The sequence below is a fragment of the Jaculus jaculus genome, chromosome 1, assembly GCF_020740685.1.
Source record: "Jaculus jaculus isolate mJacJac1 chromosome 1, mJacJac1.mat.Y.cur, whole genome shotgun sequence".
Lineage (NCBI taxonomy): Eukaryota > Metazoa > Chordata > Mammalia > Rodentia > Dipodidae > Jaculus > Jaculus jaculus.
Genome location: NC_059102.1, coordinates 58,358,098 through 58,383,667, shown reverse-complemented (window position 1 = coordinate 58,383,667; position 25,570 = coordinate 58,358,098). Strand labels below are relative to the sequence as shown.

The window sequence follows — 25,570 nt, the reverse complement described above, 5'->3', positions numbered from 1 at the left end:
ACTTGAGTGCTAATGGATTTGGCAACGTATACACTTTGAAAGAGGCCTGGGAACATTGAGACAAGCCCTTATCTATCACTGAACCACATCCCCAGCTCTGGGAAACATTCAGAAGCTACTCTTGAAAGGGTCTTGTTTTCAGACACAGTGGCGAGGGTGACCAGCTGCTCTTCCTGTAACTGTCCCAGTAAATCCATCCACACTGGGAACAATTCATTTCTCCCAAAATTGTTCCTTTGTTTTCTTTTTGCAAGGATTAAACTCTTAAGGTACAGGTGTAAGGCATTTGAAGAGATGGGGGAGGGTGGGCTTATGTGGAAGAGGAAATCAGTAATCCAAACAAAACTCTGTAGGAATTAAAAAAAATAAAGTCAGATCCAGGCCAGGGTGGAAGGTGACACATTCTTTTTACAGAGCTGTCATACACAATACACAGTCCTCAAGAGCAGGAATGGAAAAAAACAGACGCTCAGCTGCGGACGGAAGCTGGGGTCTTGGCCTGACAGCTTTTAATGTCTTTGAAGTTGGGTGGGCCGTCAAGCGCTTTTTCCGGAATAGGCCAAGGAGGACAAGTCCAGTTTGGTGTTTAAGGCTTCAGTCAGCTCCCTGGCCAGCAGCTCGTGCAGGGACACGCCATCATGGGAGTACACCCAGTTCTTCCCGGTCCAGTCGTAGCGCTTGGGACCACTGGAAGACAAAATAAATGGACAGGAAGTCCGCAAGGACCCTTTTTAGGAGAATCACTGTGTTCTAGATTGGATCTTTAAATTTTTATTTTATCTTATTTTGTGACAGTGTCTTATACTGTAGCTCAGGCTGTCCTGGAAATCACTGTGTATGTTGGCCTTGAACCTAAAAAAAATATTTTTATTAAGCCAGGCGTGGTGGTGCATGTCTTTAATCCCAGCACTTGGAAGGCAGGGGTAGGAGGATCGCTGTGAGTTCAAGGCCAGCCTGAGACTACACAGTGAATTCCAGGTCAGCCTGAGCTAGAGTGAGACCCTACCTCAAAACAACCCACCCGCAAAATTATTTATTTACTTGAGAGAAACAAAGAGAAAAAGACAGACAGTAAAAGAGTGAGCATGGGTAAGCCAGGGCCTCCCGCCACTGCCAACAATCTCCAGATGCCTGTGCCACTTTGTGCATCTGGCTTTACATGGGCACTGGGGAACTGACCCTGGAACATCAAGTTTCCAGGCTTTGCAAGCAAATGTCCCTGACTGCTGATCCATCTCTCCAGCCCCTGGCCTTGAACTTTTGGTGATCCTCTTACTTTCGTCTCTCAAATGCTGGAATTGGAGGCATAAGGCACTACACCTCCTGCATTGGGTATTACTTTATTTTTTGCTATTTGTTTATTTAAAATATTTATTGATTTATCTAAGAGAGAGGAGAGACAGAGAGAATGAGCATGTCAGGGCTCCTGCTGATGCAAATGAACTCCAGATGCATGTGCCACTTTGTGCACCTAGCTTTACGTGGGTTCTAGGGAACTGAACCTGGGCCACCAGGCTTTGCAAGCAAGTGCCTTTAAACACTGAGCCATTTCTCCAGCCCTGTATTAGATTCTAAATATGCCCCTGAGGCCCATGGTTACCGCCTGGCTGTCTGCCCTGCTCTGCTTTTCCCTGCATGATGAAACTGCCCCGTCTATAAGCAGAAATGAACCCTTTTTTCTCATGCACTACTTCTATGTTTTGCTACGACTTGTTATACTAGATGTGCATCATTTGTGTCACCTCATGGCCTAGAGCTGGACTGAGGGTTAGGCAAACAGAGCAGCAGATGTCAATAGTGTATGGTGATGTATAGTGTATGGTGATGCCCTGACAGAGGGAACAGAGCACCTGAGTAACTGAGGACACTGTAGAAGGGCCCTTCCAAAGACAAGCTGGAAGGGCTGGGATGTAGCTTTCTGGCAGCGCACTTGCTCAGCTTGTGCAAGGCCTTGAGTTAGATCCCTTTCAACACACACACACACATACACACACACACTCACACACACCACTGAGGCTGGAAGGAGTTTGCTAGGGGTAGGGGAAGCTATGTGAAGCCTTTATGGCTATAAACATATGAAGTTCTAGTATTATCAACCAATGGAGTTTAAACATGTGTCAACAATCCAGACCAAAGGGTAGATCTAACTGAATGGGTGATGTCTATTTAACATTCACCAACTATATGAGAAATTTCAGAGGCACCAGGCATGGTGATGCCTGCCATGAATTCCAGCCCTTGGGAGGTAGAGGTAGGAGTCTGGCTGTCGGTTTGAGGCCAGCAGGAACTACACAGTTCCAGGTCAGCCTGGCCTACAGTGAGACCCTGTATCAAAAAAGCCAGAAAAGGGTGGGGGTGGGGGGGAACTGGGTGTGGTGGTGCATGTCTTTAATCCCAGCGCTTGGGAGGCAGAGGTAGGAGGATTGCTGTGAGTTTGAGGCCAGCCTGACACTACATACTGAATTCTAGGTCAGCCTGGGCTAGAGTGAGACCCTACCTCAAAAACAAACACACAAACAAACAAACAAACAAGCAAATACCACTGGGCTTTCAAAGAATTGCACACGGGTTCTGCTTGGGCCTTTCCCAACTCAGCAGTCAGTAAGTACTCTTTGGCAGTGCTCATGAGCGGCTCAGGAAGGTCAGTGGGAAGGCTTTCTCTAGGCACCGCTCTACCTTTCCTGAACCTCTTCAGCAGCCAGACATGGATGGAGAGGGATGGGCTCTCCCAGAACATCCTCAGACTTTGAGACCAGGCCGCCTGCAACACTCCTTGTACTGTGAGCACATTAACTGAACAGCCGAGGAGGGACGGCGGCACTGGGGTGGTGACCCTGACACACTGTCCCTCTTTAACAGTCCGAATCCAGCTCTGCCAAGGGCAATACTGACCCCCTGTCGAGATGCCCCAAACAAACTAGTGATTAAAATTTAACTTTGAGTACAAAGTACAACCTGTACAGATGCTACAAAATCCAAAATCAAAAGTGGCTTCAGTTTATGTTTTTTTTGCAGCCCACCTCTTACTGCCAAAGTAGCTTTTTCTTTTGTTGGTTTTTGAAATGAGGTCTCACTCTGTAGTCCAGGTATATGCTACCAAGCCTGCCAAAAATAGCTTGCTTATTTATCTCTATAATTTTTATTTATTTATTTGAGACTGAGAGGCAGAGAGAGAGAGAGAGAAATAGAGAGAGAGAGAGAGAGAGAGACAGAGAGAGAGAGAGAATGGGCACACCAGGGTTTCTAGCCTCTGCAAACGCATTCCAGATGCATGTGCCATCTTGTGCATCTGGCTTACATGCGTACTGGGGAACTGAGCCTCGAACCAAGCACTTAACTGCTAAGCCATCTCTCCAGCCCTAATTTTTATTTATTTATTTTTTTGAGATGGGGTTTCATGTAAGCCAGGTTAGCCTTCAACTAGATAAGTAGCAAGGTTGGCTTTGAGTTCCATTCTCCTCATGCTTTTCCCCCTGAATGGTGGGATGTACTACCATGCTGGGCAAAAATATCTTTTAAAAGGCAAGTCAAAGGGTTCAGGAGTTGGTTCAGTGGGAAAAATGTTTGTATGACAAACACGAGGAGGATCTCTAGCACCCACATAAAATGGCTGGACATGGTGGCATGTGTTTATCATCCCAGTGCTGGGGAGACACACTCAGGAGGGCCCCTGGGGCTTGCTGGCTAGATTGTCTAGCCAAACTTGTGAGCTCTGGGCTTAACTAGAGACCCTATCTCAAAATAAATAAATAAATAAATAATAAATGAAGGGCTTGAGAGATGGCTTAATGATTCAGGCATTTGTTGTGAGGCTTAAAGACCCACGTTCGGTTCCCTGGTACCCATATAAGACAGATGCACATGGGGGTGCATGTACCTGGGGTTTGATTGCAGTGGCTGGATGCCCTGGTAAATGCATTTTTTTTTCTCTTTTTTTCTCTCTCTCTCAAAATGGATAAAAATAATAAAATAAAATAAAATAAATAGGGGGCTGGAGAGATGGCTCAGTAGTTAAAGGCACTAGCTTGTAAAGCCTGCTGGCCTGAGTTTGGTTTCCCAGAACCCACATAAAACAAGATGCATAAAATAGCACAGTGTCCAGAGTTCACTTTCAGCAGCAAGAGGTCCTGGCATGCCCACACACATACTCTTTCTTCCCATCTCTGATCACAAATAAATTAATAAAAAATAAAGTGGAGAGCAACAGAGGAAGATACCTACTAACCTCTGGCCCTTTACACACATGTGCATATACACATGTGCTGATACACAAACACACATGTACTCACAACACACACATACACAAAAACAATAAACACAGGCAAGGCCATAATTTTCTTTTCCAGTTTTGAGGAGGGAACCTTGAGTCTCATGTATGAGAAGTGAGTGTGCTAACAAGGAGCTGTACTGCAACCCCTGGACCCTGACTTAAGACAGAAAGTGCCGGGCTGGAGAGACTGCTTAGCAGTTAAGGTGCTTGCCAGCAAAACCAAACCTAGAACCTAGGTTCAATTCCCTAGGACCCATGTAAGCCAGATGCACAAGGTGGCACATGCATCTGAAGTTTATTTGCAGCAGCCAAAGGTCCCGAAGTGCCCATTCTCTCTCTCTCTCTCAAACAAACAAATAAAATAAAAATTATAAAATTCTTTAAAAGGAGAGAAAGTGCCTAGGCCAGCTTATGAAAAGAGTGTGCTTTTAGCTTCAGGTCTGGTTAACATCCCGAGGCCTGTGGATGGCAGCGGGAAGAAGCTGTGGAACTAGAGTGAGGCTCCGTCCCGTGCAGCCTGAGAGCGGCCAGTCACAGGGCCCCTTCAAATGGCCCCGGCCCCATATCCCAGGCACATTCCCCTCTGCAGATCTGAGTCCTGAGCATACCTGGAGGGAGAAGACAACCAGATTTGCTTGTTGGGGGTCTGCTTGTTGATCACGTACGTGCCCAGCTCTCCACCAAGCTTCACTGTTAGCACACCACTCTGGGGGTCAGGGGGCAGGAGTGGGAGGCAAACAAAACAAGACACGTTAGCACTGTGGAATTCTTCGTTCTACATCAACACCTGCCATGTAGGCACGGGTACGGTTCACACCATAAGGTATGTCTTTCAGGAGCTTAGCATGTGGGGATTCCTGGGATCGACACTCAACACCAAAGAGTGTCTGTAACACTGAGAAATGGGACAGATCCTGAAGCAAGAATACTGCTCTCAGGACCAGAATGGATTAATCATAAAAATGTTTGGATCTCACAGTGCTTCTTCCCTGGGAGGCTGGAAAGGAGAGAATAGTTGTGTCTTGTCTACGGTCTTAGACATGGCAAATACTACCTTGTTACCCCCACCACCGACTGGAACACAGTAGAGAACATAAAAAAGTGTACACCCAAGCATGGGACTTGACAAGTCCATCATGAAAAAGTATAAGGGGCTGGAGAGATGGCTCAGCAGTAAAGGCACTTGCATGCAAAGCCTAACGGCTTGAATTTGATCCCTCAGTTCCCATGTAAAGCCAGGTATACACAGTGGTACATGCACCTGGAATTTGTTTGCAGCAGCTGGAGGCCTTGGTGCGCCTGTTCTCTCTGTCTGTCTCTCTTCTCTCTATCTCTCTCTGCTTGCAAATTTAAAAAAATAAAAAAAAGAAAGAGGGCTGGAGAGATAGTTTAGCAGTTAAGGCGCTTGTTTGTGAAGCCTAAGAACCCAGGTTCGATTCCCCAGTACCCATGTAAGCCAGATGCACACAAAGGGGCGCAAGCATCTGCAGTTTATTTGCAGTGGCCAGAGGCCTTGGCATGCCCCTTCTCTCTTTCTCTATCTGCCCCCTTTCTCTCTTTCTGCCAAATAATATATATACATCTATATATGTATATGTATATGTATATATATATATGTATATGTATATGTATATGTATATGTATATGTATATGTGTGTGTGTATGTTGTGTGTGTGTATATGAAAAACATGGAAGGAAAGCAGAGTGCAGGAGCATACATATCTAATCCCAGAACTTTGGAGTGAAGTGGGAGATCATGAATTTGAAGCAGGTATCAGCTACATAGCCAGTCTCAGTCTCAAAAGGTAAACAAAACAAAAAAAGGAAAAAAAAAACAATGAGAAGAAAGCCATCGTCTCCTGTCTTGCTTGTGTTAGGAGAGAAATCATGTTGGCAACTTCAGTACAGACCTTCCCAGGCGTCTCTCTAACAAGCATTTCAGAGCTCCTTCAGGGCTCTGCTTTCCCATAAGCGCCTTAGGCTCTCACAGGCATGGCTGGTTCTTGGCCCAATACATGTGCATTTAAATTTGAAAACATTCAACAAAGGGGTCCTTCACTCTCAAAGCCTTAGGCTCTGGAGAATAGCAGGATGTAAAAGAAAGGGCTAAGTTTTCTGGGTAGTAACTGTTAAGCAGGAGGTAGTCTCCTGTTGCCCAGATGCAGGCTGACTGTCCCTGAGCTTTATGAAGCCGCACCCAGTCTGGAGTCCTGAAATAATTCCCACGGCACGGCATATAGATGGTGCGGTCACAAGCTCAGGCATTTAGACGCAGTAGTGGGAACAACAGTAACAGAACTGATGGGCACAAGATGGAGGAACTATTTATTTTCTTTCTCTCTCTCCTACCCCTTTCCCCTTCTTTTTTTGAGGTAGGGTCTTATGCAGCCCAGGCTGGCTTCCTGACTCAGTCTTCCTTCCAAGTACTGGTATTATAGGCATGTGCCAGTATGCCCAGTCCTTTGTAATGGCATTTTGTTTTCGTGTTTTTTTTTTTTTTAACTTTTAAAATTAAAAAAAAAAAATTATGAGAGAGAATGGGCATGCCAGGGCCTTCAGTTGCTACAAATGAACTCTAGACACATCCACTCCCTTGTGAATCTAGCTTATATGGGTCCTGGGGAATGGAACCTGAGTCCTTTGTCATAGGCAAGCACCTTAACTGCTAAGTTATCTCTCCAGTCCTTGTTTTCTGACTTTTAAAAAAATACAGAATGATAGAGGCACACTGGGCATGTAGGTAGAATAAGAACAAAAAACATCGATAGAAACATTAACTAATACTTACACCCTACTTTATTCAGGGTCTCTTTTCAGACTTGTGTAGAAATTACTTCCATCTATCCTACAACCATTGGAGGTAGGATTATGATCCCACCATTGTGATGAGGAAAACAGGTTGAGTGGCCAAGAACACCTGCCTGGCAGAGCTGATCTCAGATGTACGCCTGTGTGGCTTCAACAACATTGTTTCGTCAGTAACAGGCAGTACTTTCCCATGAACTGTCATTCTCAGGGGTTGACTGCTATTTTTAAAAATTTTTTTATATTTATTTATTTATTTTGGGTTTTCAAGGTAGGGTCTCACTCTAGCCCAGGCTGACCTGGAATTCACTATGGAGTCTCAGGGTGGCCTCGAACTCACGGCAATCCTCCTACCTCTGCCTCCCCAGTGCTGGGATTAAAGGCGTGTGTCACCACACCTGGCTATTTTTTTTTTTTTTTTTGAGGTGTTTTGCTCTAGCTCAAGCTGACCTGGAATTCACTCTGTAACCAAGGCTAGCCTTGAACTCATGATCCTACCACCTGAGCCTCCCCGAGTGCTGAGATTATAAGCATGAGCTACTACATATAGCTTTTTTTTTTTTTCTTCCCAAAGTAAGGTCTTGCTCTAGCTCAGGCTGACCTGGAATTCACTATGTAGTCTCAGGGTAGCCTCGAACTCATGGTGATCCTCCTACCTCTGCCTCTCTAGTGCTGGGATTAAAGGTGTGCACCACCACGCCTGGTTTATAGGGTTCTGGCATCGAACACAGGGCTTTGTGCATGCTAGGCAAGCATTCTACCAGCTTAGACATATGCCTAGCCCCCATAAGTTTGTTTGTTTATTTATTTAAGGAGGAAGGGCCTCACTTTAAAAGATTCTGTAATACTAAACCAAATGTGGTATTACATGCCTATAATCCCCAGCACTTGGGAGGCAGAGGCAGAAGGATCAGGAGTTCAAGACTAGCCTGAGGTAGTTTGAGGCTTCCTTAAGCTACATGAGACCCTGTTTCTTTCTTTTTTTTTTTTTTAATTATTTTTATTTATTTGAAAGTGACAGAGAGATAAAGAGGCAGATAGAGACAGAGAGAATGGGCACGCCAGGGCCTCCAGCCACTACAAATGAACTCCAGATGCATGTGCCCCCTTGTGCATCTGGCTAATGTGGGTTCTGGGGAATCGAGCCAAGAACCGGGATCCTTAGACTTCACAGGCAAGTGCTTAACCACTAAGCCATCTCTCCAGCCTGAGAACCTGTTTCTAACAAACAAAAATTTCACAAAAATAGTAAAATTCAGTAGCTTTCAGTATTTTACACAGTATGTTCGTAAAGAATGGGAACATCATTACTTGACTGTACACTACTCAACTCCCCACACCCCCCAAAAAGAAAGCCCATGCTTACTAGTAATCATGGCCTTCTTTATTCCATTCCCACAGTTCCATGACGCACTCTCCTATGAGCTAACAGGCTCGGAGGAATGACACACAGCCGCCTCAGAAGTGACCTATTTGTGGTTCTCAAGCTCCCTGTGTGTGTTACACCCTACACAGCTGAGGCCCAAGATCCAGGGACAGTTCCTCAGGGGACAACCGTCAGGATTGGGGTTCCAAGTCCATTTACATTCTTGACCAGCCTGGGCCTCCTGAAGCCCCTTTACCCTGGCCTGGCTCCTGACATGAGTCCTGTCCCCACAGACTTGGTGTCTGAGGGCTCCACACCTGCATCTGGTCACTACCACAACAGGTGACTAAATCAAAGGATCCATCTGCGTAACTGCAGGAACCTCAATCTACTTTCATCAAAGCCCAGATCTTTTGTATATTAATTAGGCAGCGGGGTGTGTGTGTGTGTGTGTGTGTGCACGTGTGTGCGTGTGTGCATGCGTGTGTGCGTGTGTTGAGGGGATAAGGGTGGTGACTGGCAGATCTGGTGCTCGGGTTCGATACCAAGCACCACAAACAAAAACAAAACACGTGGGGGAGTTCTAGCTCACAGTGCTCAATCTGCCTCCCCACTTGGTAAATTCCATATACCTTACCTTCCCCCCAACTGAGACTCCTCCAGTTCCAGAGCCTTCCTGTTAGAGTTCCTGCAACCTCTTGTGCTCTGGACCCCTTAGCACCACCCTGGGCTTGAAGCAGGCTGAATGCTGGTCTCCCGTCCCACCTCCACTATTTTAAGCCCGTACAGAGGAGGAGCACTGTCCTTCCATTGTACCAGATTTGGTGTCTAGCAATTCCACATTTCCAGCAAGACACAGGGTGGATGAAAAGGTACATTGTGCTGGGTGTGGTAGTGCATGTCTTTAATCCCAGCAGAGGTAGGAGGACTGCTGTGAGTTCGAGGCCAGCCTGAGACTACATAGTGAATTCCAGGTCAATATAGGCTACAGTGAGACCCTACCTCATAAAAAAGAAAAGTCAAGACAAAGGTGGACATCTCAATGCTCAGCTCTCCCCACCAGCTTGTTTACTGTAATTAGATTTTTTCCCATAGAACTTGAAGCTAGTCCCAAGGACAGTGGCAGAGAGGAAAAAAAACCCATCAGCTGTCCGATTTACCGGGGGACTTACATGCTTTGGGAACTGTCTGCAAGTAGACTACATCAAGGGGGCTTTCTGCTCACTACTGGTGTTTCCAAGGCGCTCTAAGTCAGTTTTGGGAGTGCGGCCACACTTAAGTGCAGGGAAGGGAACTGTGTCCGGTGGGTTGCCCTGCTGTGGGAAAACATTGCCACTGAGGAGAATTTATTCTGGATCATGGTTTCTGAGGTATCCGGGCCATGTCTGGCTGACTGCACTGCTTCTGGACTGAGGGTGAGCCTGAGCACAGAGTGGCAGAGGGCGTGACGGATATAGCAAGCAGGAAGTAACGAGGAAGAAAAGACCAGGCACAAGGATCACCCTTCAATGGCACACCCCAGCCCCCCAGTTTTCCGATCAGGCCCCACCTTTCACAGTCTCCATTGCCTCCTAATAGTCTATCCAGCAACGCATCAATAAATGATCCAATCACTTTTCAACAGTGCCAGACAGGAACTAGGCCTTCCTCACATGAGTCTGGGGAAACATTCTACACTCAAACAATAAGAGGGAGGTAGTCTAAATACTGAGCAAGTGCTAAGACACAGAACTGATCATCAGAGCAGACCCTGGTATCAATCAGAAGAGACCCTGTTGCAGCGGGCCAGGCTGGCTAACTCCTGCTATTCGAGATCACATCCACGAGGGAGCAATTTCAATGCCTGCTGTCACCAGCTCCTCTGTACAAATATACATGTTGAATCAGGGAATTTGCATGCATGGGCCTTCTTGTTAAAGAATTTGAAAAGCCAGGCACATCTTCAATCCCAGCACTTGGGAGGCAGAGGTAGGAGGATTGCCATGAGTCCGAGGCCACCCTGAGACTACATGGTGAATTCCAGGTGAGCCTGGGCTTGAGTGAGATCCTATCTGGAAAACAAAAACAAAAACAAAAAACAAAAAACAAAGCAACACTCTACTGCTTTTTCCTATCTATCACTTTAATTGACAGCTGATCACTTACCATAATCCTGATTTAATCCAAAATGCAGACTTCCTGGCATTTCCTCCTACTAATTAACTGTCAGGGAGACTAAACTCTGCCTAGAAGGTGGGGACAGGGTGGGGGAAGAAGAGGATTTTTCCCCCAGTGTCAAAACAGAGCAGCACCAAGGCCCAGGCAGATCCTTGCTCAAGTCTGCCACCTGGCGGCCAGGCTATGAAGACTAGCAGCACTTCACTTTCGGCAGGTGGAGCTAAAGATTCTGTGAATGACTTAAGGAGCTTTGCAAATGCAGTTCCCTGTCCAAGGAGCACTCCAGACCAATTAAATTAAAATGGTGGGACTCAGGGACACACATTAGAACTGTATGTGAGTTTTGCAAAAATACGTTCCTCAGACTGCTGCTTCTCACATCACAGTGGACCAGGACTGCGGCCAGTGTCTGTGTAGCCAGAGCAACTCCTGGGCAGTTATCCCCGCTGGAGAACTTGCATTCCCAATAGATCCACGTCCGCTTTGTCGACCTACCACACTTGGGAACTGCAGCGCCGGGAGTCTCACACATGCTAGGCAACAGCTCCTCCACTAAGCCGTACGCTGATGGCGAAGGAGGCTCAGAGAGGTGGTGGCTTGCCTGAGGTCATGCTGGACTGTCGCATGAACCACAGATTTTCCTACTCGAAACAGGATGGTTAATCCTACTGGAGGGTGGTTTTGTTTGTTTGTTTGTTTGTTTGTTTTTTCTTTTTGAGACAAGTTCTCATTTTGTACCCCGACTGGCCTGGAACTTACTATGTAGACCAGGCTGGCCTCGGGCTTGTGGCAATCCTCCTGCCTCTTGGGATTACAGTGTATGCCACCATGCCTAGTTGTAAGACATTCCTTTATTTTTCCTCTGAGGTAGTCTCACTCTAGTCCAGGCTGACCTGAAATTCACTATGGAGTATCAGGGCGGCCTCAAACTCATGGTGATCCTCCTACCTCTGCCTCCTGTGTGCTGGGATTAAAGGCGTGCGGCACCACGTCCAGCTTATAGGACATTCTTTATTTCAGTATATTACAACTAAGAGGAAAAGAAAAACCCCAGAATTTAAACAAACAAGACGTACCCCAAAGGAGACATCATAGTCCTCCAATGTGTATGGCTTATCTGCAAGGTCTTCAAAAAACTCAGCTAGTGAGTCCAGCGTCTCCTCTGCTAGTCTTTCGTAGGCAGTCTCGTCTAGAGAGCTGCAGAAGGAAACAAACACACCAAAGTGTACTTCCCATACAGTTCCATTTCATTAATATCAGCTCATACCTTTATTTACTTACTGCTGTAATACATTTATTTATCTGCAAGGAGAGAGGGGGAGGGCGCTGGACTTGGAGCCACATGCAAGGGCTCTACTTACCCTCACAGGACTGGTTCAAGAGGTCAAGGGCAGTGGCAGAGTGCGTGGGGAGGGAGTGCTGGAAGCAAGGGCTGGCAGTGGGCGCCACCAAAGCATGCACTGGCACTCTCAGCCCACAGCGCTGGCTGAGTCTTCGCGGCGGGGTCACCAACACACAATCAGCAGGGAGCAACGTCCTGGGCTGCCCAAGGGTGTGTGAGCCTTGCACAGGTGTTGCCAAACTGTTATCTGGGATAACTTGGACAGCCAAGAGCTTGCTACTAGGCATATAGTGCTCTGAGGACAGTTGGAACATTCCTTGCACAGGTGGGACCGTGTCATGTTTAGCACATGCAAGGAGATGGAAAGAAATCTGTGAGGGTTGCCGCTCAGGGAGAAAACAGGCTGTGTGTGTGTGTGTGTGTGTGAGAGAGAGAGAGAGAGAGAGAGAGAGAGAGAGAGAGAGAGGGAGAGAGGGAGGGAGGATGAGGTCTCTGAGGTGGAAGGTGGCTGGGTCTCACCTTGGGTTGTCCAAAGTTCCAGAGTTTCTTAAATGCATCAAATAGACACTTGGCTTTTTGACATTCAGAATCCGGTTGAGGTAGTGAAGGTTCAAAGTCTAGAAGCCAAAGTAAAGAAGAACAGGACATTATCCTTCTTCAATCTGCTAAAATCCAGGAACACAGGGTTTATATACCGCCATTTCTATACTCAAGAGCAAGCATGTTACAGCATCTGAGGAATATTTCTCAGGCATTATTTTCATCTTTCTCTAATGCTCTGCAAGTCCCCCTAGTCTCTTTGTCTATGTCTGGGCTATCCAACAGGGTAGCCACAAGACACATGTAACTATCTAACTTGGTTAAGATTACATATAGTCAGGTCTTCAGCTGTGCTGGCCACGTTTTATGTGTCGGCAGCTATATGGCATAACCAGACCAGTTCCACAAGGCAGGAAGTTCTCCTGGGTGCTGCTGCAGGCTACTCAGGAGACACACTGGTTCCTGGGAGGCAGGGAACCATCCTAATATCCTACAATTTGAATAAGAGGAGCACCCCCCAAAAAAAAAAGAAATAAAGAAAAAGGAAGCAAGGGGTAAGTCTACTGAAAAGAGGCTGACTGATAGATCCTATTAGCTCTTCAGGGGAGATTGGGATCTGCTCTTTTTTTTTCAGTCCCTAATTGCTGGGCATCTAGGTATTTGAGTCGGTCATGACCAGCCTCTGTTGTGCTGGAGAGACAGGTGAAATAAACAGATGGGAGTCAGTTTGGAGCCCGGCAGAAAAGTGGCAGGTGTGGAGGTGAAGGGGATGGAGAAGTGGCCATAGGGCCTTGGGGAGAAACAGCTGGACTTTATCCTGGGAAGGTACCAGCTCTAAGAAGCCGGTGAGAAGATTCACTTCCCTGAGGGCTGGGGAGATGGCTCAGTGGTTGAGTGCTTGGGCTTAAGCATGAAGGCTTCACTTGGGCCAGAGACTCCAGAGACTCCCCAGAACCCCTATAAAAAGCTGGGTGTGGCCATGCACATCTGTAGCCTGAATCCGTGGTGCGGGGACGGGGAGCAGAGACTGGAGAATCACAGGGGCTCACTGATCACGGGCAGCTCTGGGCTGAGGATGAGACCCCATCTCAAGGAAATGGGCAGCTGAGTGACAGACAAGGGCCCCCACCATTCTCCTCTGGTCTCGGCATCCACGCTCGTGGCGCTGCCTCTGTGCACCACGTGTACATACCACACATCACCACCTACACTACACGCATATTCTATACACATACGTGCCAAACAATTTCCACCTTTTGAAAGATCACTCTAAGGGTTGGGGATGTGGCTCAGTGGTACAGCAGCTACCTAGCATTCAGGAGTCTCCACTTCCAAGTCTCTCTTTCTCTCTCTCTTTCTCTCTCTCTCTCTCTCTCTCTCTCTCACCCCTCTCTCTGGGTGCTAGTGGAAGAGTTAGAGACTTGATACTGCTCTAAGCACACCTGTGTGGTATGCTCAGCAAGGAGAAGGTAGAAGGTCTTAGGCTAGAAGTAGGGGGAACAAAAAACATGGAGAGGTGGCATGTTTAAAAGAGGGGGGCTCTGAAGGAGTAGTGAGCCCTAATAGCCTCTGCTACAGGTACCACGCATTCTGGAGTGTTCTGTCTGGCACTGCTCTACGTTCAGCTACAAGGGCTCCCTGAGCCCTCGTTGTAACGCTGTGAGGGAAGTCCTTCCATTATCATCATTGTTCATGACAGTTGAGTCCCGTAAAGTTGTGACAACAGCCAATCAGTGAATTACTCCTAGGGGAGCACAGAGTTAGGTTAAGTTTGGGAGCCTCTTGTCATACATTTCAGCACATGACTGATATGTAAGTTGTTTTATGTAGCTTTCTGTTTAAAGACAACTCATTTGGTATGTATTATTGATTCACTGACATTGAACTTAGGACGGTGGCACTTAAAACTCAGGCGAGAGTGAAGGACATTTGTTTTCTCTGACATTTCACAATTGCACTTGTTTTTGGCACTAGGCTTGGGGATCATTTTCAAACAACAAAATCACCAACAAATGCACAGCAATGTGAAAGATGTGGCACCAAATAGCCTGAGGAAGCCACTTGCTTACACTGTGACAGCAGAAACAAGAAGGTATTGTGATATCTTGTTTGACCTGTACTCAAAACATGTTCCATGGGGCAGCATTGGTGATGCACACCTTTAATCCCAGCACTTGGGAGGCAGAGGAAGGAAGATCACTGTGAGTTCAAGGCTAGCCTGAGACTACAGAGTGAGTTCCAGGTCAGCCTGGGATAGAGTGACATCATCCTACATAAAAAACAAACAAACAAACAAACAAACAAACAAACAAACAAACAAACAGGGCTGGAGAGATGGCTTAGCAGTTAGGGCGTTTGCCTATAAAGCCAAAGGATCCTGGTTTGATTCTCCAAGACCCATGTAAGCCAGATGCACAAGGGGGCGCATGCATCTGGAATTCATTTGCAGTGGCTGGATGCCCTGACGTGCCCATTCTCTCTCACTGCCTCTTTTTCTCTCTCAAATAATATTAAAAAACAAACAAACAAATAACTCAGGGCCTTATGTATGCTAGTAAGCATTCTACAAAGGAGCTATAGCCCCAACCACCTACTGGTGATTTTATAAAATCTAAATATAGCTTGAGCAGTTCCAGAAGAATTTAACATTTCAACTGAGATGTGCTGGAAATGCATGAGTTTGGAAAAAAGAATGTAAGATATGTCGTTAACAACTCTAAAAATACAGATTAGATGTTGAAATACTTTGGAAAGGCAAGGTTAAATGAATTTCACCTACTTCTTTTTTATTTTCTATGTAGCCACTAGAAAATTTGGAATTACGCATTGGCTCCCATTCTCTGCCCCCCCCCCCTCATTCTTTCTTTCTCTTTTTTTCTTCGAGTTAGAGTCTCTCTCGAGCCCTGGCTGACCTGGAATTCACTATGTAGCCTCAGGGTAGTCTCAAACTCATGATGACCCTCCTCTCTCTGCCTCCCAAGAGCTGGGATTAAAGGCGAGTGTCATCATGCCAGGCTTCCATTCTGTTTCTTTCAGACAGCTGCCCCAGACATGGAAGATGGGCGAGGAGGAGCGCAACAAAGAACTCGGGTCCTGATGGCATCTGGAGTCCATCAGGACCTTAGAGGCCAACCCGTGGGCCCTCAAGGTTTAAAACAAACAGGACGGCAGCTTGTTGCCATCCACCAGAGTGCACAGCCCTCAGGCTACAAAGGATGTGTGGAATGGGCAGGTGGGACAGGTGATTAATTCAGGATGGAAAAAAAAGAGGCCCCATGGTGAAAAGGGTTGCTCATCACCTAGTGAAGCCTGACTGACCCTCTAACCTCAGGGTGCACTTTCTGGGGGCCAGCACCATGCTGGTGTGCTCCCCACCCAAAAGCCCTGAAGCCACTAGCTTTCACCCCCCAACAGCTTCTCTTGTCACTCTCCTAAACTGACAACTGCGGACAGTCCCCAGTGCACACACGGGCAGGGTGAGTGCTTGGGTGGTATCAGCTAAGGGCAACACAGGAGTGAGTAATCAACACTGGTCCTGAAGGAGAGATCCCAGGACCACCAAGACTACACTTGCTTATTTCCCCAGGAAAGCTGGGACATCTATTTTCTCTTTTTTCTCCTCATATGTGTTTGTGGTGTATGGGTGGGTACGCAAGCATGTGTCTGGGAGCTAGATGACAGCCTCTTAAAGTTTTAAAAAAATTTATCCACTCATTACTTATTTACAAGCAGAAAGACAGAGGAAGATAGAAGGGGTGTGCCAGGGCCTCCTGACACCGCAAATAAACTTCAGATACATGCACCACTCTGTGCATCCAACCCTATGTGGGTACTGGGGAATCGAATCTGGACCTTCAGGCTTTGCAAGCAAGTGAAAGGCCCAAGAATTCAGAAGCCCAGAAATACTATCACGCTCCAAAGGGAGCTTAAGCGGGCCCCTGCATACCTCAAACTCCAGGCTTTACTCTCTGTTGGAAGCAAGTAAAGAATCCCTCTTCTCATTATATCAGAGCCCGCTCCTAATATAAAACTAGGTAAAAAAGGCATGAGATAGCCCTCAAGGATGGGAAATGAATAATAAAGTGAACCACTTATTTGGTTTCTGTAAATAGCCTGCACCATAAGCCCTAATAGCCTGCACCGTAAGCCTTAGTAGCCCGCACTGTAAGCCGTAGCAGCCTGCCTCAGACCACCAAGGTCATAGGAGACTGATACCACACTCTGCTACCCCCACCCAAGGACCTGCGCAAATGCTGACCACCAAGGTCATAAGAGACTGATTGGTCCACGAGGGGCTTGAACAAATTAAACTAATTGGCTTAGAAACTATGGAGTGGCACAAACTGACTGGCTCGCACCCCACGGGTTCCTGATGTTAAAAAAATGATTGGTCTAATGCACAGGCTTTGTTAGAAACCCTATAAAAACTGTCCCATTCCTGCATTCGGGGCTCTGCAGTCCTCTACCCCTGCGTGGTGTACGACTGTGGGCCCCAGCGCGCTTGGAATAAAAATCCTCTTGCTGTTTGCATCAAGACCGTTTCTCGTGAGTGATTTGGGGTGTCGCCATTTCTGGGCAGAGTGTGGGGTCCTCGTTCTGGGGGTCTTACACAAGCACCCAAACCGCTGGGCCATCTCTCCAGCCCTCCATCCTGTTTTGAGACAGGGTCTCTCATAGAATACACTGGCTGGCCCAGTGAGCCCCCGAGGATCCTCTGGTCGCTGCTTCCACAAAGCTGTGATTATAAGCACCTGCCTCTACGCTTGCATTTTACTTATGTGGGTGGGCACTAGGGATCCAACTCAGGTCCTCACGTTTAATAGGCAAACATTTTACCAACGAGCCATCTCTCTGGCCTGAGAATCCATTTTCCCAGGCTTTTCACATTGGTAAGCAATCTTAAAGTTTGTCAAACTCCATGTGGGTGGAAAAAGCCTATCAGTAGAGAGTTTATGCTGAAGCTTTTCTACCCCCTAGCTATATCCCCAGGCCTAAATCAAAATTCTGGGAGCCTCCTACACAGCTGGGGTTGGACCTTCCCTGGCTCCTTTATCTTCCTTGACAAGTGCAGAGTTCTTGTCACTTAGGATTGGCCCTGGCAGCCTTCCCCACCACTGCCCATTTGCTCCCCTTCTTAGAATGGCCCCCATCATTGAGATCCTAACAATACTGTGTTGCACCTGCTGGAAAGCCTTCCTCAACCTCCTAGCTATCTTTAGGCTTCTTCCTTTCAAGTCTAGGGGTAAGGGTGTCTGTCATTGGCATCTCCAAGGGAAGAAAGGTGGATTAATATGCAGCATTAAAATATTTAGGCCAGGGCTGGAGAGATAGCTCAGCAGTTAAGGCACTTGCTTGCAAAGCCAAAAGACCCAGCCAGGTTCAATTCCCCATGGACCCACATAAGCCAGATGCACAAGCGACGCATGCGTCTGGAGTTCCTCTGCAGTGGCTGGAAGCCTTGGTGTGCCCATTCTCTGTCTCTCTCTCTGTCTCAAATAAAAAAAATATTAAAAAAAAATCCAGCCTGGAGAGATGGCTTTGGGTCTCTCTCAAATAATCAAAACATTAAAAAAAAATCTTTAGGAGAATTCAATTTACTTCCCACGCCAGGTTTGCAAAATGGGTGCTCCGCTTTAGCTCCCCTGCACAGACAACAAAACCTTGCCTCAGAGATCCCCAAGGTTACACAGCTCTCCTGGCTTGGGCACCAGAATTTGGAGTCAAGGTCAGGTCATTTTCCTAAAGCTGGGGTCCTAGGCACGCGCGGTGGCCTTACACCTATCATTCCAGCACCCGGAAGGCTGAGGCAGGAGGATCGCTGCAAGTTCGAGGCCAGCCTAGGACTACAGTAAGCTCCGGTAACACGCGGCTGGACCGTAGCTCCTCCGCGGCCCTAGCTTCACCTCGCTCAAAAGCACCCGGTTCACAAGAGACCAGGCTGGAAGAGCGCGCCAGGTTCTTACTCTGTACATACGTATACACGAAAGACGCAACCCTGGACTATTTAACCGTGCGTGCTGCGTGGTCACGTTACTGAAGCTTGATTCTCACAAGGAAGAGTCTTAGCAGGCTTCTAGGAACTCATCCCGCCCGCCCCGCCTTTGCCCGAGCGGTTCCAGCAAGTCAAGAAGCGCGGCAAGGCAAGGCGGCGCGCGCGCGCCCGTCTCAGTGCGCTCCCGGAGCGCGCCCGCAGGTCCTCCGCGCGCGTCCCCGCCGAGCAGTCTACAGCGGCCGTGCGCGCGCTGAGCGCGCTCCCGAGCGTCTAGCGCGCGGCCGGCCCGCGCACATACTCACGGCTTGGCGGGTTGTGCAGGCCGCGGCGGTTCCGGCGTACAGGTCTCTGCAGTCGCTGGGCCCAGCGGGCTCCCGTTGGCGCGGGGTCCCGAAGGAGGTCCGGGGGGGGCCCCGCGACGCCGCCCGGGGCGGTAGGCCCGCGGCGGCGCGGCGCCCGAGCGTCCACATGCTGCTCCGGCTCCGCGGCCGCTCCGCTCGCCCCGCCCCGCCCCCAGCCAGCCCGCGCGGAGACTCCGCAGCGACATCTGGTGGCCGCAGCCCGCAGGCGCCCCGACCCTGTCGACCCTCTGAATTCAGATCTGTGGGTAACAGTGAGCTCCGCACATGTAACCAGAAAGGAGCGCTTGTTTTGTGCAAAGCATGAAGCTCACCCTTTGGGCAGCGTGAGAGTGTAAACAACTGACCTCCGAGAGTTCATTCATTCAACAAGCATTTACTGAGAGCCAGTGGGCAATTAAAAAAAATCTTTTAAAAATTTATTTTATTTTTACTTATTTATGAGAGAGAGAGAGAGTGAGAGAATGGGCACGCTAGGGCCTCCAGCCACAGAAAACGAATTCCAGCTGTGCGTCTGCCTTATGTGAGATCTGGAGACTCGAACCTGGGTTCTTAGGCTTCACAAGCAAGTGCTAAGCCATCTCTCCAGCCCCCAATGGGCAATTCTAGTACTGAAGAGGAATTAAACATGCCTGCTTTCATGCTTACCTTGTGACATCTCCAACAGGATGGATACTTTCTCTTGAATTAAATGGCATTTAGGGACGAGAATTACCAAGCTGAGTTTGGATAGATGCAGGGATGGAATGCCTCGCACTGATGATTGGGTCTGTTCATGGTAGCATTGTTTCATCTAGCTCCAGTAACTTCCTCACTTTCCTCTCCTCACTCTTGTGCATGTTTCAGAAGGACGCTGCTGGGCCCTGAACAATGAAAAGCGACAAGAAAGAAACTCAAAACACCAGGGATGCATGCACAAGGGAAAGGCCACATAAAAACACAGCAAGAGAGCCAACAGCCACAAGTCAAGAAGGTAGACCTCAGAGGTCACCAACTGTGCTTGCTCTTGGACAATCACCCTCTGGAAATGTGAGAAAAGTGCAAGCCACCACAGCCTGGGCAGCGCCTGGGCAACTTGAGCAAAGTAATACAAGAGGGGACCCACGGGTGGCAAAACAAGTTTAAAGGCAGATAGAAGACACTGCTCTAACCAGGCAGTTATTGAAAGAGAAGTCAAGCGAGATGGTAAGTCTCTTACACAGCTGATTGGGATGTGCCCGGTCTATGACATTGTGCTTTTGGGGGTTAACATCTGGTAGCTTGAATGTAATCACCCTACTGACTCAGGTGTTCAAATTAAACTTTTAACTTTGGTCTCCAGCTGCCTGGCTGGAGGAGGTGTCACTGGGGACAGGTCCTAAGGTCCAGCAAAATGTGTGTTTGGGGGCAGATCTAATTCCAGCCCAAAGATCTGTGCAGAGCTGTGTGAGCTCTAGAGGTCCCGCTTGTGTTTGCTGCTTTTTGGTATCTTCTGGCTGCTGGTGGTTTCTCTCTCTGCTTGGATCTGCCCAGAAGTGTGGCACTAAGACCCCATCCTAGGCATGAAACCAGCATTCTCTAAATTGACATTCTGTAGGCATGATTAATTGCAAATAGTAAGTCAAACACAGTCACATTATCCTGAAGTAGGACTTTTCAATGGTGTCTTTACTTTTTGGGCAAGGGAGTCTGAGCTGTGGGGCTGTTCCATTGTATGGAAGATTTTTAGCAGCATTCCTAGCTTCCAACCACTAGATGGCAGAATTATCTGCTCCTTATTTACTTGCTACAGTCAAAAGTGTCACCCAACAGTGTGAAAAGTTTCCTTGGGAGCCAGGTAGAGAGAGGGTAGGGTGTAAGATTGCCCTTGGTTCAGAATCCTTCTTCTAGTGTAATTTTCAGCTAAAGATCCACATCAACCTTTTTTTCATTATGTCCAAATTTTAGATAATTTTCAAAGGTATGTAGATCTCTCCACACTTGGTATATTTTATATATTTATTTAATCTTATTTTTAAAAAATGTTTTATTTTTACTTATCTATTTAAGGGAGGGATAGATAGATAGATAGATAGATAGATAGATAGATAGTGAGAATGGGTACACCAGAGGCTCCAGCTGCTGCAAACCAACTCCAGGCACGCCACCTTGTGCATCTGGCTTAAGTGGGTCCTGGGGAATCAAACCTGGGTCCTTTGGCTTTGAAGGCAAGCACCTTAATTACTAAGCCATATGTAGAGTCTTGTTTATTTATTTATTTTGAGACAGGCTCCTGTTATGAAGCCCAGGCTGACTTGGAACTCCTGACCCTTCTGCGTCTACCTCTTGAGTGCTGGGATCACTGGTGTGTGTTAGCATGTCTATCTCTATTTTCAATTTCTCTGGGATTCAGTTCCTTCCCTATAAAATGGAGCTAATATGTCCTTTACCTCAGAGCTTTGCATGAGGATGAAGAGAAATAACATGGGTAAAACACAGCAATCAGAAAATGCAGGCCATATAGTAGGCCAAGCAGCTGGTCTTGGTGTCATTTAAGAGTCACGTGTCTATACCTGGTGAGAAGCTGAGGTACAGAGCTGAAAGGCCAAGAGGGAATGATGCTTCTAACAAACAGCAGCGTCAGCAGCAGGGCTGTGCATCATGCCCCATGGCTGAAGCTCGGATCAGCAGGGCACTGGCCATCTGGCCCAGAACTTCAGAGAACCCTTTTTCTCATGTTCTGGAGTTGATAACGAAGACCACACTGGGCAAAGTGCTTATGAATACTCTCAGTTCCCCTAAGGCCTGGAGACTCATTGCTTAGTCCAAGTCCTCCAGTTGGTAGATACTTGAGCTGGAACACAAACTTGGGTCTACTGTCCTTTGTTCTTTTCAGGTGAGGCTTATGAAACACCAGGAATACCCTTTCCTCTCCTTATTTTGTCCTAAAAGTCATTGTAAACAATGACCTTCATTGAGCTTGGCCTTAGGCCACAGATCTCTGGCTCTTTCACTCTGGGGAGGAAAGTCAGATGGCGGCTGCTGTCTCCCCAGAGAAGGACTTCCTGGCTCTCCTCATGTAACTCCAGTGTATGTGGAATGCTTGTTTTCCTCCTGGCTCCTAGAGCCTTTCTCAGCTCCTGGACTGTTTGACTGTTTTGTAGAACTTATCCCTGCAATAGCATTACCCAGCCACTCTTGCCAATTAGCTTCAAAACAGGTTCAGCCAGTAAGAGCCATTGTGGGAGAGGGGAGGAGGGGAGGGAGCAGGGAGAAGGCAAGGTATCTCCCCTGTTTCCTGGGACCATGCCATCCCCGCGGGCAGCATCTCTGGCCATGCTGGTGTGGTGGTCTGAATGGGAATGTCCTCCCTAGGTAGACTCAGGAGTTTTATTAAGCTTAAGTTTATTAAACCTGGGTCTCCAGCCACCTGGAGGAGGTGTCACTGGAGGAAGATCGTGGGGGTCTAGCCTAAAAGTGTGTTTGGGGGCAGATCTGATTCCAGCCCAAAGGTGTGGAGAACTGTGTGGGCTCTGGTGGGGTTCTTGCTTGCTGCTTTTTAGTGTTTGTTGGCTGCCTGGTGTTTTTTGTTTTTCTTTTCTTCTCTCTCTGTGCTTGGATGTATGGAGCAAACAGCTGCTTCTTGTGAACCTGAAACACACCCCTTCCTCTCATAAACTGTGTCTGATTTGGATGTTCCTCTCAGCATTGTAGAGCTGATACCTGGGCTTCCTTTATAGTTCCACCTTTCACTAGGCAGGTGTGGTAGTTTGAATTTTTGTCCCCCAGTAGTCTCAAATGTTTTACTAAAGCTTGTCTCCAGCCACCTGGCTGGAGGAGGTGTCACTAGGGGCGGATCCTGGGGTCCATCCCTAAGGTGTTACTGAGGGCAGATCTGAATTCCAGCCCAAGACCTGCAGGGTGAGTTCTGCCTGGATCCCCTGCTGTTTGGCTATTGTTTTTGCTCTTGCTTTTGGTAGTGTTGCAGGTGGTTTTTCTCTCTCACCATTCTGGAACTTCCCCTGGACCTGTAAGTCTGAAATAAATGCCATTGCTCCCATAAACTGTATCTCGTTGGGAGGTTTATCCAAGGAAAGTGAAGCTGACCTTGATTGCAAGTCCCCATGGTTTTAGGCACTGTCCCCTTGTTCTAGTAACACCTTTCCTCCATGCATCTGTCTCTTGAATTATAGCTGTGGCATTATGACTTTCTGCTTTCTTTTTAAAATCTTCTTTCTTTCTTTCTTTCTCTCTTTCTTTCTTTCTTTCTTTCTTTCTTTCTTTCTTTCTTTCTTTCTTTCTTTCCTTATTTGAGAGCGACAGACAGAGAGAGAAAGAGGCAGAGAGAGAGAGGGAGAGGAGAGAGAGAGAATGGGCACGCCAGGGCCTCCAGCCACTGCAAACGAACTCCAGATGCATGCACCCCTTGTGCATCTTGCTAATGTGGGTCCTGGGGAATCAAGCCTCGAACCGGGGTCCTTAGGCTTCACAGGCAAGCACTTAACTGCTAAGCCATCCCTCCAGCCCTCTGCTTTCTTCTTTTTTTAAAATTATTTATTTATTTTAGAGGGGAGAGAGAGAGAGAGAGAGAGAGAGAGAGAGAGGGAGAAAGAGAATGGGCATACCAGGGCTTCTAGCCACTGCAAACGAACTCCAAATGCATGTGCCACCTTGTGCATCTGGCTTAGGTGGGTTCTGGGGAATTGAACCTGGGTCCTTAGGTTTCATAGGTCAGCACCTTAACCACTAAGCAATCTCTTCAGCCTGGCTTTGTGCTTTCTAATCTTGCATAAGTCTCATTCTCTTTTTTCACTTCTGCCATCATTACAATGAGCTCCCTGCATGAAAACTTTACTGCAAATTGTCTTTTAGGCTGGACCCCAAAGATAACTATATTATCTTCTAGGCCTTGCCATCATCTTATGTTTCTCTTCCCCAGATACCTTCAATTATAGGAGCCTGCTTTCTTATTTTAATCTCCACTCTCTCACTTCTCTTACATTCTTGACTCATCCATTCGTCCTTCTACCCACCCATCATTATGTGCAGTGTGGCTGCTGCGGAAACAGTGGTGAACAAGAATGGCAATCGACATGTCCTCATGGAGCTTACAGTCTTGTGCTGGAGAGAGATAAGTTGAAAGTACTTAGAAAGCCACATAAACACTACTATGAGGATAATCCCAAGAGTGGTTCTATCTCAGCCCGGGGGTTGGGGAAGGCACGGGTCCCTGATACTGGAGAGATGAGGACTTGCCTGAGCAAAGGAGCAAAGGAGAGGGAGAGGGAGAGCAGACCAGCATAGTGGACAATCTGGGCACACCCTGAGCCTTGCTGTGGAAAGTATCAACTCTTGGGAAGCTTAAAAGGGAATGTTCAGGGCTGCAGAGATGGCTTGGCTGTTAAGGCACTTGCCTATGAAGCCAAAGGACCCAGGTTCTACTCCCCAGGACCCAAGTATGCAAGATGTTCAAGGTGCAATGTGTGTCTGGAGTTTGTTTGCAGCAGCTGGAGGCCCTGGCACGCCATTCTCTCTCTCTATTTGCCCCTTTCTCTCCCTCTCTGTCTCAAATAAATAAAGATAAAAGGGGGATTTTCAAATAGAACCACACCTGACTGTGTTAACCCCAATTCTTAGTAAGGCTGCAATTTGCTGCCAGAGTTGCAATCTGCACCCTTTTTGTAAACTCTAAGGTAAGCTTTCTTTCTTTTTTTCTTTCTTAAAAAACATTTATTTTTATTTATTAGAGACAGAGAGAGGGGTGGGAGAGAGACAGAGAGTGAGAACGGGAATGTCAGGGCCTCCAGCCACTGCAGATGAACTCTGGACGCATATGCCACCATGTGCATCTGGTTTATGTGGGACCTGGAGAATTGAACCTGGGTCCTTAGGCTTCACAGGGAAGTACCTTAACTACTAAGCCATCTCTCCAGCCCTAAGGTGACCTTTTCTATACCTTGTCTGGACCCTTTAGTTCCTTTTAATAGATTCCAGCTGTTCAAATGTCCTATATTTACTGAATTCTGGAAATAGCTCTATTAGAAAGCACACCCCCCCTTCCTTGTATCTAGTTTTCTTTTGTCTTAGAAAGTTATCTAATTATTAAGATGATTAAGCTGCAGGCTGGAGGGATGGCTTAACAGTTAAGGCATTTGCCTGCAAAGCCAAATGACCCAGGTTCAATTCCCCAGGACCCATGCTAGCCAGATGCACAAGGGGATGCATATGTCTGGAGTTCATCTACAGTGGCTGGAGGCCCTGGCGTGCCCATTCTCTCTCTTTCCCTCTTTCTCTGTTAAATAAATATAAAATAATTTTTTTAAAAAAGATAATTGAGTGGGGCCTCTCAGCTCTTTAATTTATGGGCTAGAAGGCATCTTAGTATCCACGTGGGAAAACATGGGTTGATTGAAATGCACACACATGTCCCAGTGCTGTGGATTCTGGGCAGGTAGGTGGTGGTGATGAAAAAGGTGTCAGAATTCTGGGTCTTCTTGGGCTGTCCTCCACTTTTCTTTTAATATTGACAGAGGAAAACCCCCAGTGTAAGCAGGCTGATAAGCAGCAACTGTCACTTCCCTGGGCCGAGGTGATAGTGAGTAAGCTGTGACACACAGAGGAAGCGCTCACCAGCGTCCCGAGGGAATGCAGGGTCTATCTCTGTTTTATTGTTGTTTTGGAAACAGGGTCTCATATAGCTCAGGCTGGTCTTGAACTTTTTCTTTCCCCACTATAAACTTTGATCTTTATTTTGCCTTGAAATTTTTACCTTTATAAAACT

At 47.3% G+C, this 25,570-nt stretch overlaps 1 protein-coding gene across 1 annotated transcript; it reads right to left on the bottom strand.

Moving 5' to 3' along the window:
• Positions 1 to 388: 388 nt before the first annotated feature.
• Positions 389 to 18,942, bottom strand: Fxn (frataxin). The gene is made up of 5 exons (XM_045142363.1): positions 18,775 to 18,942; positions 12,460 to 12,557; positions 11,675 to 11,795; positions 4,879 to 4,976; positions 389 to 687 (listed from the first exon to the last, which is right to left on the bottom strand). Exons 1-5 carry the CDS (start codon positions 18,940 to 18,942, stop codon positions 537 to 539), a joined length of 636 nt encoding a protein of 211 aa, XP_044998298.1. The 3' UTR covers positions 389 to 536.
• Between the last annotated feature and the right edge of the window lie 6,628 nt (positions 18,943 to 25,570).